A 14032-nucleotide genomic window follows, 5' to 3' on the forward strand; every position below is an offset into this window, starting at 1 on the left:
GATACTTATGCAATTCATTGGTGAGAACTTCAGATAAGCGTATGAAGATGCTTTGTCCCTTCCATCTCTCTGCTTTCCTACTGTCTTCATCCAATCCTTCTTACTCCTTTCCATGGCAAGCTGTATGTTGGGTATCACCGTTGTCAGTGGCTACAGTCCCGTCCTCTCAGTGGAAATGTTCAACGCACCCTGTCACGGCACGGCTATCCAGCTGTCGGTTCTCGATCATGTCGGAATAGAATCCAGTGATTCTTTTGCGTCTGTCACTAACGCCCCACAATCGCGAGTTTGAAGCTCGTCACAGTCATTCAATCATTGAATCCTACTCAGAATACCACAGACAAGGTTTAGACCTTCCGGATTCTCTTGAATGCCGCCATCAGTTCTAGCTTATACCACGAAGATTCCGGTTAAAGAACCCAAGAGATAAGCATTAGAGCCTTGTTCGCTTCTAGAACAGAAGTGGTTGTCAGTCACTTGTTCATGAGTGAGAATGATGATGAGCGTCACATAATCATCACATTCATCAAGTTCTTGAGTGCGAATGAATATCTTGGAATAAGAACAAGCTGAATTGAATAGAAGAACAATAGTAATTGCATTAATACTCGAGGTACAGCAGAGCTCCACACCTTAATCTATGGTGTGTAGAAACTCCACTGTTGAAAATACATAAGAACAAGGTCTAGGCATGGCCGTGAGGCCAGCCTCCCAATGATCTAAGAACTGGATGTCCGAAGATGAAAATACAATAGTAAAAGGTCCTATTTATAGGGAACTAGTAGCTTAAGAATTACAAAGATGAGTAAATGACATAAAAATCCACTTACGGGCCCACTTGGTGTGTGCTTGGGCTGAGCATTGAAGCATTTTCGTGTAGAGACTTCTCTTGGAGTTAAACGCCAGCTTTTGTGCCAGTTTGGGCGTTTAACTCCCACTTTGGTGCCAGTTCCGGCGTTTAACGCTGGGAATTCTGATGGTGACTTTGAACGCCGGTTTGGGCCATCAAATCTTGGGCAAAGTATGGACTATCATATATTGCTGGAAAGCCCAGGATGTCTACTTTCCAACGCCGTTGAGAGCGCACCAATCGGGCTTTTGTAACTCCAGAAAATCCACTTCGAGTGCAGGGAGGTCAGAATCCAACAGCATCTGCAGTCCTTTTCAGTCTCTGAATCAGATTTTTGCTCAGGTCCCTCAATTTCAGCCAGAAAATACCTGAAATCACAAAAAAACACACAAACTCATAGTAAAGTCCAGAAAAGTGAATTTTAACTAAAAACTAATAAAAATATACTAAAAACTAACTAAATTCTACTAGAAATATACTAAAAATAATGCCAAAAAGCGTACAAATTATCCGCTCATCAGTAGCATTGGAAGCATCTATTCGATGAAACTTTGTGTGAAGCTCCAAAATGTGGGGGCAGTTCATCTAGTTCGAATAACATGGAGGAAATGCAAAATTCCAGTGCTGATGAAGGCATTCTATTTTCGAAAATTGGTAGGGCTCGCAGTCCGTCCTTTAACGCCTTCGTGGCCCTTGTCCAGAATGCAGAAATTTCTGACCGATGTCCCTCCCCCACTGTCCATGTTGCATACCCAGAAGGAATGGCCGACGGGTTGGCTGACTCCTCTGAGGAAGACGAGATTGAGGATGATAGCGGAGAGGAAGCAGAAGTTGTTCCGAAAATTCAATCGCTTAAGGGCAAAAGGGTCATCCCAACTCGTGTCGAACCGATAAATGTGGCAAGGGTTGGAGGTTTTTCCAGCAGCACCCCTGACCACTATCTCTACCTGAGCAAAAATGTGAAATTCATCCAACCTATTAAGGTTTTCTTCCACATTAATTTCACTTCCACTCATTTTTATAAATTAAAAAAATATTCCTCCAGCATAAAAACTTTTTTTACCCCACCAACAAACACAACTATCTCCTAAACCTCACTACTTCTCTCCTGTTTTCTACCCTTCGAATTGGTCCCTCCCTTCATCCCCCTTTTATATTGCTTCACCCACAAGAGTACAATAAATTGCCTCCCAATCCACCCACTGCATACTCATACAGGAACTGTAATACTGGGAGTTGTTGCCTTCACTGTCCGCCTAGTCATTGTGTCTGCCACACGTGAGGAGTGCTATTTCGTGTGTGCCTCTCATGACTTGGCCATTTCGTGCTCGTCATACAATAAATGGGCCATTTCGTGTATGCCATAGGTGAGATGATCAATTTCGTGTGTGCCATAGCTGAGGTGATCCATTTCGTAGCTGAAGCAATTGAAATGGTTTGTGTCAGTCGCCAGAAACTATTTCGCGAACACCCCATGATATACCTCCTATTCCATTTCGTGTGTGTTCCTCACGAGTTGGCACCTTATGAGTTAGCAGTGCATATTTGAGGATAAATTTTAAACTGTACGTATTTTGGGAATTAAAGTATTTTACATGCATATTTAAATAAAAAAGTCCTTAATCTATGAATAAAGGTAAGATTGAATTTTAGAGAAAATTTAAACATAAGTAAAATTAAAATAAAATCTAAATCTTCTCATATGCTATCCATTGTCGGTCCTAATTATTTCATGTACTTTTTCTATTCCGATATTATTAATTAAATTAAAGAATTGCAGCTTGCACTCCATGAATTACACCATGTGTGTAAGCGGAAAAATTGTTATTTGTCCGTCTCTTTCCTCACCCCAACCAACAAATAAACAATTTAGTTGTTCCTTTTAAGCCACTCTTTTAAAAAAATGATCATGGATGTACATTAAAATTAATTAAAAAATTAATTATTAGTATAAAATATACTTTAAAATATAAATATATATTAAAAATAAATTAAATTATACATAATATATAATAACTAATTTTAATAATTAATTTTAATATACATATAATATTTTTATTTTTTTATCTTAGTACTTTTATAAAGGTTTAGTTAATATATCATTAATAATAGTGATTTTAATATATATTTTTATGATACATGTTAGTTAAACTAAAAAATAAATACTTAGTAATGATGATGCGTGAAATAAGTTGATTTTAATTAACTAAAGAAAAGGAAAAAAATAGATTGAATAACTTACAGTTATGAAAAAAATTTGTAGCACGTGCCTTAATGTAGCCGGCGGCTGGACCACTCTTATTCACCTTTGGAATGGACAGTAGAATTAACTCACATTTTTATTTTTAATATTAAATTAATAATGATATTTTTTTTAATTAAAAATTGCTGCAGGGGAAGATTTAATTTAAGAAGTAAAAATCAGATCATTTGATTTTTAAGAGGTATATAAATCTAACCAATTTTAAATACAAAAATCAGACCGTCCAATTTTTATATTCGGAACTCCGATTTGTGTTTAAAAAAATTGAAAAAATTTTTAGAATGCACAAATTGAACCGTCCGATTTGTTTATCTCAAATTTTTTAAATTTTTTAAATACAAATTGAAGGGTCCAATTTATGTACCTTCTATAATTTTAAAAAATACAAAAAATTATAATATTAAAATATATTACTCATTCTACTTCCATATATAAAATTTTTAGCCTAGAATAACTCTAATAAAATATTTTTAGATATTATTTTTTATATTTACAATAATAAAATTAATTTAAAATTAAAATTTATATTAGACATAATATTTGAAGTGAGATTAATATTAATTAAAAAAAGATCTATCATTTTAAATAAAGATCAAATTAAACATTGTTAATTGTATAATTTATTAAATAAAATAATTAAAAATATAATATAAAATTTAAATTGGATTAACGTTAAACATTAAAATAATAAATTTTGTATCAAATTTTTAATCAATTTTTAAAATATATAATTTTAATATTTCACAAATATTTATATAATATTTTATAGAATCTAAAATAAAATTAAACTAAACTTAAACTCAACTCCGATCCTTTGCATGCATAAATCATATTCTATATAGGGACCATACCTTAGCTTTCATTAATTAGAGGTTTAATATCATTTTATAATTGACAACAAAGTATTGGTTTAGATGTCAAATTTTATTCGTCATCACATTAAATCCAGTACTAAACTTCCGTTTGTCATTTTTAATACCTCGCCCTTAAAAGTTAAAATCGTGATTAGATTATTGGCAGTTGAAGGTTATGCATACCTACGCCTTATTCTTTATGAAATCACAAACATACGAATGGATTATTAAGGCATGACTCGAATTAGATTAGACGGATGGTTAGCTCATTCATTTGTTTAAATACGTGTTGAAATTTTAAATTTAGTTTTGTATATATAATAATTTATTGACCTATAACATATTTTTAATAGAACTTCTTCAACCTATTATGAATTAGTCTTTGACGAAAAATACTGCAAATATTATATATATATATATATATATATATATATATATATATATATATATATTGAAAAAGACATGAATGGTAGCCTAGCTACTACAGTACCTATATGATTAAAGTATTATATACTCTATTTCATGATAATAATGAAGCTAGGTTCATAAATGATAATTCTATATATTTATTTAAACATAAATTATAATTAAATTTATTGAAATTAAAATATTTTTGAAGTTTTAAATTGACAAATATTTTTAGACTGATGAGCAATAAACTAATAATTAAACTATTTTAATTTGTATCTTCGTCTATTTTCTTATAATCTCGATTAGCTATAACTTGGAATTTTATTTCTATTATTGTATAAGAACTTTGTCGACTGTTTAATTTAAATAGTAAATTTTATAGATTAAAGTAACTAATGGTAGATGAAAGTTGGGAATGGAAAAGGAATATCGGGTTCATTTAGTAAGATTGAGAGAAGTACCTTTTCTAAAAAAATGTACAAGTAGAAAAAAAATTTATTTTACATTTACGCATATTTATTGAAGTATATTTTATTAGAATCAGAAAAAGTAAATTATTTGTATATAAAAAGTATCTAACTAATAATTTTAATAAAGTTATAATTATGGTCATATATATGGAATGAAAAAATTATTTTACACATTCTATGAAATCTTTTATATTATTTATATATTTATTTTAATAAAATAAAATAGTTGCATAGGTTATTAGCAAGGAATAAATATATTATATTTTTAAAAATTTAATTAAAATTATTTTGTTTTCATAATAATATTAAATATATACAATACACATTTTTATACACGCATACTTGTTTATACACAAACTAACACAATTTTTCTTGAAAAAGTGGAATTAATTCATTTTTGCTTCTATTTTTTTAAGAAGAAAAAAAAAACAAACAACTCAAACAATAAAATAAGTATTTTTTTAAAAAGTAATTTTGTTATAAAAGTACAAATAAATGAGCTCATTAACTAGCTTAGTTTTAATTTGTTGTAAAATCAAATATAGATAATATTGATCAATTCTAATAAAATGTCAAACTATGAAGAATAAGAAACAAAGTTCTTAGTCTAGTTATTTATTTTTAATTAGAAAATTAAAAGTTGATAATAGTATTTAGTAAATTTTCAATCTAATTAATATTAAAATAACTTTAAAATAATTATTCAGACTTTATTTATTTATCTACTTGTTTTTCTTAAAAAAAAAAAAGTGATGGACCATGGGAGTAGCAAACTATATGCAGGCTGCAGCTCATCCCCTCACCAATTTTGGGGGTTGCATTACTTGCATGGTAAATTGTGGCCGATGTTAGCATTTTAACCAATGCTTTGTTGCCAACTATGGAGGGTATTAAACCTTCTAATTAGTGAAATTACATCTATATATAGTGATTGGTTCTTAACTCCTTAGCATACATCGTCCATTGCCCAGTACCATACAATATCAAAAACACCACAATGTCTCTTTCAGCTTCAGTTCCAGTGATGACTTCGAGTCAACCTGCCCCTTCTAACTCAACACGACGCTCTGCAAATTTTGCTCCTTGCATTTGGCACGATACTTTCCGGAAATATGCTGATTCTGAATCTTTGGTATCTTATTTAATTTTGTATGATGAAATATCAGTATATTATTAAACTTATACATATATTATCGTGGTAATTTTTGAATTATTACGTATATATATATTCAAAATACGGATAGTATATATCTGATCACTTCTACGCCAGAGACTCAAAATAATGCTCGAGTAAGTGTTGTAGTGTGTAAATTGGATAAATTATAAGTAGTTTTAAGTAAAGTTGCTTTAACAAGAATGATAGTTGTATATATGGGTGGGATCCCAAAGTTGTATAAAAGAAATTATCTATATTATTGTATTTCTAATATGCAAATGCAACCCCAGAATTTTCCATAACTTTTTGTATATATTTGACATATGTTTTTGATGAGTTTAATTTTGATATATTTAAAATATTTTGTATAGTCATGTGATTATATTTATTTTTTTAATAACTATTTACGCAGTTAATAAAAATAGTAGTTATTTTTTATGATATTGTGTTATGTAATTATATGCACATATAAAGTTGTTTTATATTTACAATGCATTAAAATTAAATTCATATTTTGTTATAAAATATATATATAATTAGTTTATGAATTTAATTTTGATACACTGTTAATATAAAATAACTTTTCACGTGCATCTAATTACGCGATCATAAATCAGTAAAAATATTTATATTATTTATATTGAAGTGACAACTCAGATAAAGACGTTTATTTTATCTTTTGCTAAAGATGTCTTTATATTGTGTTTTAATTAGTCTCTATATAATTTATTCGGTGTTCCTTATCACATATTATTAAATTCTTTAAAAGATTTTCTTTCTAAAAACAATAAAAAATATTTAATTTGGACTAAAACTAAATAAGTAATAGATTAACTATTAAACTTTTTTTAAAATTATTTATATAAAAAAATATATCACATTATATATATATATATATATATATATATATATATATATATATAAACCTCTTAAAATTGTTATGAATAAAAAAATAATTAATTTATATTCGTACAATATATAAAACAATTACTATATTATTATTATATTATAGATTAAAATTCATTAATTTAAATTTTTTTTCGTTTTTAATATAAGCAATAGAAATAAATAAAGTTTTTCTAACTAAATAGAGTGTAATAAAATATATATAATATAAATTAGTTCTTAAAAAATTTTAAAAAATAGTTTCTTTTATTTTAGTAAAATAACTATTTATTAAAGTAGACAAATTAATTATTTTCTTCTCATATATAATTTTTTTAAGATATAAAAGTAATTAATTAGAACATTGGTTAAGATAATTAAAGTCACTATTTCATTAAATTTTTAATTTAAAGAGAAATCCTAGTTAATTTTGGTATAGAAATTTTGAATTTGAAAACATTGATAAAAATTATGTTGAATTTTGATTTATTTTATTCTCATTTAAATTAATCACTACATAAGTTAAAGTTCTGTTTTGAAGTTATATTCGAGCTTTAATCTGATTTTTAAAGTTTTAATTTACTTAGTTTGATTTTTAACTTAGGTATCCGTGACTCATATTAAGGTTTTAAGTGTTTAGTTGAAAAAAAAAATTAAGGTAAAAAAAATCAATTGTCACATCAAATAATCGCTAGAACGTATAATGTAGCAGTTGTTAGTCTATCTCAGCATGTCGTTAACGATTTTGTGAGACTGTGACAAAAATAATATTAGAAACCAACGTGAGTCATAACTATTAAGTTGCGAGACTAAATTGAGTAAATCGAAATTTTTGAAATTAGATTGAAATACGAACATAATTTCAGAGACCAATAAGTATTATCTCTTTGTTGACAATTAAGTTGTTTTAATGGTAATTAAGATCTAATAATGGTTTATAATAAAAAAAAAGTCTTTTGCAACAATGAACCTATAGTAGTAGTTAGGGATGTTCATATATTAAATCATATTCATAAATCTACAGTATTTATCCGTATCAGATCTGTAATTGTGAATATGATCTGATCTGTAAGATGATCGGATTGGATCGAATCGGATCTACACTCTAATCAGATAGAAGTAAATATGTTTAAAAAATCGGATCCACACTCTTTTATTATTATTATTATTATTATTATTATTATTATTATTATTATTATTATTATTATTATTATTATTATTATTATTATATTAAAAAATAACAGGCCAAATTATTATCATAACATAATAAAAGTATGGAAGTTTATCATTCTTCTCTAATGGAAGAAACAAAATTCTTTTCAATAGTTTATTTAACGTTTAGTAGAATAAAAATAAATTTTAGTACGAGTTTAATATTTTTATTCATCATAAAATATTTATAGAATTATTTGTAGATAAATTTTAGAAAAAAGAAAAAAAAAGCATGATTTTTAATTTTATTTTTGAATAATATTAATTTTTTACCGTATATAATTATTCGATTATTTTTTAATCATATATAAATAAATTACTCTTAATAAGACTTTTTTGTGTTATTGAATTATTTTTTTAAAAAATAATTAATTATTAAAATAATTAAACGTTTCACAACAAAAATAATAAAAAAAATATGAATGAAAAAAATTAACCATCTGTTATAATTTTTTGTATTTTTATTCATATTTTAATTATAAACATAAATATAATTTGATTATATTATTTATGAAATATGACTATAGATGTAGATAAAATTTGGTTATATTACTTATATATAATTTTATTGTATTATATTGCTTATAAAGTTAGATTATAATTATGACAATAGAATTGTTCTGGTATTTTTATATGTGTGACTAATTAGTGGTGTTAAAACATTATTCTTAATTATAAATAAGGTTTATAATTAAAAAAAATCAAAGACTCAATTAAAAAGATAGAAAAAGATTATGTTAAAATATTCTAACTTTTAAAATAAAAATATTCGAAATTCAATTAAAAATTATTTAAAATTTAAACTCAATAAAAATTTATATTCAATGTGTTTTGTATTAAATATATTTAATAACCTATTATATTATATTTGTTGAAATTACCTTTTATAATGTTAATTTTCTAATAACACTTTATCATAAAAAATTATTTTTTTAGAATTTTTTAAAAATTAATTAATATTATATATATTTTATTACACTACATCTTCTTATAAAAAATTTATTTATTTTTAATGCTTATATTAAAAATGAAAACAAAATTTAAATTAGTGAATTTTAATCTATCATATAATAATAATATAATAATTATTTTATATATTGTACGAATATAAATTAATTATTTTTTTATTTATAAAAATTTTAAAAACTTGTTTTATATATATATATATATATATATATATATATATATATATATATTGATAAATGTGATATAGTTTTTTATATAAATAATTTTTAAAAAAATTTAATAGTTAATCTGTTACTTTTTTTGTTTTAATCCAAATTAAATATTTTTTATTGTTTTTGGAAAGAAGATTTTTGAAGAATTTAATAATATGTGATGAGGAATACCGAATAAATTATACAGAAACTAATTAAAACATAACATAAAAATATCTTTAAAAAAAGATTAAATAAGCGTCTTTATCTGAGTGATTACCTTATATTGATCGCATGAATAATTATTCAAAAAAACAGATGTTATTAAACAATAGTACAAAACGCTTTGTTACCTAAACAGTACATCTAAATTAAAATCTTAGCTTATACACATTTTTAAAAGAAGAGTTTTAGAATAATAATTTAATTATTTCCATGTGATTTCAAGATCACAGATTCAAACTATGAAAATAACCATTGAAATAATTATTAGATTAGGTTGTATACAATACACTCTTTAGATGGAGTCTTTTTTCAAATTTTGCATTAACATGTTTATGCATCGGATTGTCCTTTTTATAAAATATTTTTTTATTTGTTTTTATTTTTTTATTAATGAAGATAACCTAAATAAGTTGAAAAGAGAAAAAAATATATAATCTTGTTAATTTTCTTTTGTTTTTTAGTTTTTAAAGAGTCATAGTATTAAAATAGCCTAGTCTCATTTTATAAACATTTCTATAATTATATAGTTAATTAATAAATCATATTCATTTTAATATTGACTTTTATATTTTTTAACTTACGTTTTGGTTTTCTTATCAAACAAATAAAAACTCTTCTTTACTTAATTATTAAAATGGCACAACTTTCAATAATCTTTTACGTTATATTTTTTCATAACTACAAAGATATATAATATAACTTTGTTGAAGTTAACTCATACTGAAAACTGAAAAGCAACTTTAGTAAATATTCGCTTTCACAAAAATTTTCTATTTTTAATACTGAAAAATTAAAAAATTATTTAACAACCAAATTAAATTGAGAAATGATATGATATGCATAATAACTGAAACATAAAACATTACTAGTATCAGTTTGATTTGTATCTGATTATATTTAAGTGTTACATCGAACCTATAACTTTCTCAACAAATCATCATATAATAATTTTGTTAGAAATATAATTATTTATATAACTTTTTTTATCTGGTTAAGCTTTTGAATAAGTATCATAATATATCATATTATATCAGAATATCTATGATCGAATGATTTAGTTTCGATTTTTATTATCTCTAAAAGAAAAAAGAAATGTCATAATAAATTTAGATCAAATTGAATAGTTGATCATATGTAAAGAGATATGACGTACTCTCATTATTGTTAATTTTCCATTCATTTGAACTAAAATTAAATTGAAACTTTGCAGGAAGTGAACGAAATCAGAAACAAGAAGTTCAATGCATAAAGAAAAAGTGAAGATGAATTTGTCTTCTAATGACAATAATATCTTACAAAAACTAGCTTAATTGATTCAATTCAACGATTGAGTATATTTATCATTTGAAATGAGATTGACAGAATATTAGTACATTCCACAATGATTTTACTAACAAAGATCTTGCTATAGAAGAATGTGACCTTCATTTTACTGCATTATTTTTCGTTTGCTCCGACAAAAGGAACATTTCATCAGCTACGTATAGAACTAATTTTTTTTATCTTTTATATATAATTACAATATAAAAGATACCAATTTATTAATTAGATTCACACTATTTAGTATAAATGAATTATACAGATTTTCAACAATTCAAGAATAAAAAGGAGAATTCGATGAAATAATTGTTGCTCAAGATGTGAAGGAATGTGGAGCTTGTATGAGGCTGCACAGTTAAATTCATGGAGAAGATATATTAGAGGAAGCACATAAATTCACATACAATAAACTTAAGTCCATCACCAATCAATTGAGTCCATCTCTTTCTGATCAAGTCAATCAAAGCTTAGTACAACCTTTTCACAAGGCAATTCCAAGAATAATGGCACGGTCATATATGTCTTTTTACGAAAAAGGTTCTACGCATGATGAAGTTCTTCTAAAGTTTGCAAAACTAGATTTCAATATGCTCCAGAAATGGTATCAGAAAGAAGTTGGTAGTGCCATCAAGTAAGTATTTTAAATCTAGCTAAGCACTTATTAGAATTCTTTTTTAAAGAGAAGTTCCTATAATCAACAAGATATAACCTTTTGTACGATTACAGGTGGTGGGAAAAGTTAGAATTTTCGAAAAAGGTCCCTTATGCAAGAGAAAGGGCAGCTGAGTTATACTTCTGGGCATTTGCTATGAACTCTGAGCCTAAATATACTACTTTTAGAGCTGTGATGGCCAAAGTGTTACTATGGATAACTCTATTAGATGATACTTATGATGTCTATGGAAGAATAGAAGAACTTGAGCTCCTCACACAGGCAATCCAAAGGTTTTTTTTTTTTATTTTACTGAAACAAGAATTGACCAATTTCACATTAGGCTACATATCTCAATGAAGAAGGATCTATACATATTGATCAATGAGTTTATATTTATTTTGGTTATTATCTTAATAATTCAATTCCATGATCATGTTTCTTTCTTAATTAGTTTTTAACCCTTTTGTGTTTCAGATGGGATATTAGTTACATTGCATCTCTTCCAGAGTGCTTTAAGGCAATTTTTAATACAACTGTAGAACTTGTTGATGAAATAATAGAGTTAAGTGCTAGGAGTGGAGAATCAGACTTGGTGTTGCAATGTCTCAAACAGGCCGTAGGCTTTATTCTTGACTTTTTTTTATTTTTAATTAATTATTATATTCATTCATCATCATTTTAATGAAGTTATATTAATTAATCTGCAGCTGTGTCATTATGTACAAGGTTACATGGATGAAGCAAGATGGTGCCATGAGGGATATATTCCAACATATGATGAGCGTAAGGTTAATGGTGCTGCTACTACACCATATCAAGCGTTTACAATAATGTTTATTGCTTTGGGAGAATTTGCAACTAAAGAAACTCTTCATTGGATTTCTAATAATATTCCACTTATCGTACAAGCTTCATCATTTATTTCCAGACTGACAAATGATTTGGCTTCACACAAGGTATATGATAAAGATATAATTATTTATATATTTTTTTTATTAGTTTAAATTTTTAAGAGGAGTGATTTGTTATTAATACGGTGTTAAAATTTTTATATAAAAAAGATAGATCTAGAATTTGATCTGATTGTCTTTAAAAAATAATATAAGATAAATGAAAAAAATTATAAAATTTTTTTAATAAAATCCAAAAAACAAAAAAACTTTTATTTAAGAAGACAAGTTAAAAAAGTTGTTTCATGACATATATTGATGTAATATATAATTTTAACATACATATATATAAGAGGAGAGAGCTTCTCATAAAATTATTTATTTTGGTAAAATAATATGAATTATTATTATATATTTAAAATATTTTTTTAACGCAAGAGCTTTTTTATCATATTATGAAATAACTATTTTAAATGGTTATATTACTAACAATAAAGTTTAATTTTAATCAGTTATAAATAATTACTAATTTAATTGAAGTATTGATGATTTTATAAGGGTGTAAAGAAGCAACTAATAGTTGTGATAAAAAAAAACTTAATAATTAAGTTTGACTTTTTTATTTATTAACTTTCACATAATAGTATCATAATATAATAAAGTTGATAGATATAAATTAAGTCCATTTACTAAGATATTTTTTTAAGTGTTAATTAATGTGAATTATTTTTAAATCATGGGCCTATACTATCTTATTATTTCCCTAAATAATTGAATCAATAATAATTTAACAAAGTCATGATTAATTTTATACTCACTGAAACACACATATATAGTTGGTTTATTTTAATACTTTTTGACAATAATATGTATAATTCAACTTTTAATTTGGATTTGATCGATTATTTGTAGTTTGAGCAGCAAAGAGAACACGGTGCTTCGGCCGTAGAATGTTGCATGAAGCAATATGGCTTTTCACAAGAGGAGGCCTATGAATTCATAAAAAAGGATATCAATAATTGTTGGAAGGATATGAATGAAGAGTACCTCAAATTAATTGAGTATATTCCAAGGCCAGTCCTTGATTGCATTGTTAACAAGGCACGCGTATGTGAGTTTCTATATGCGAACTTTGAGGATAAAGTTACAAATTGTGCAATCATGAAAGACCACATTGTGGCACTATTTTTGGATCCCGTGGTCGTGTAGCACTTTATGGTCCAAATAAGCTTTTGAGTTTTGGCCTTAATTATATACTCCCCGGTGCACTTGAAATGTTTCCAATTATATATATATATGTTGTTCTCGTCCTGTTGTTATTGTTTATTTGTATTATCTTGTAATTAAGGATACCAAGTTCTTTGTTACCGGTTAGTTTTTTATCGAGTTAAATTTAAAAGTGATTTACACACTTAATAACTTTCGAAATCCTAATTACATCAGTAATAATTTGTTTGAGATCATTAAAAATGTGTATTACTTTAGTTTCAGATTCTTTATTTGTAAATAGCTTTCTAATGTGATGTGATTATGACATAAATTTTTAGTAACACATGCTACACTATAGTTTAGTCATATATAATAATGTAATAATAAATTTATGAATAACACATGATATGCTGATGTGATAAATTGATAATATCATATTTTTCAATTTTATTTGTCTGAATGTTAGTTTGGTGTT

The 14032-nt window shown here is 25.7% G+C and overlaps 1 protein-coding gene across 1 annotated transcript; it reads left to right on the forward strand.

Annotated features, from left to right (window-relative positions):
- Positions 1–1449: 1449 nt before the first annotated feature.
- Positions 1450–13557, forward strand: LOC130945936 (sesquiterpene synthase 16-like). The gene is made up of 6 exons (XM_057874625.1): positions 1450–1762; positions 11341–11434; positions 11530–11748; positions 11933–12074; positions 12166–12414; positions 13261–13557. Exons 1-6 carry the CDS (start codon positions 1450–1452, stop codon positions 13555–13557), a joined length of 1314 nt encoding a protein of 437 aa, XP_057730608.1.
- Positions 13558–14032: the final 475 nt, after the last annotated feature.

This window comes from Arachis stenosperma, chromosome 8, assembly GCF_014773155.1.
Source record: "Arachis stenosperma cultivar V10309 chromosome 8, arast.V10309.gnm1.PFL2, whole genome shotgun sequence".
Lineage (NCBI taxonomy): Eukaryota > Viridiplantae > Streptophyta > Magnoliopsida > Fabales > Fabaceae > Arachis > Arachis stenosperma.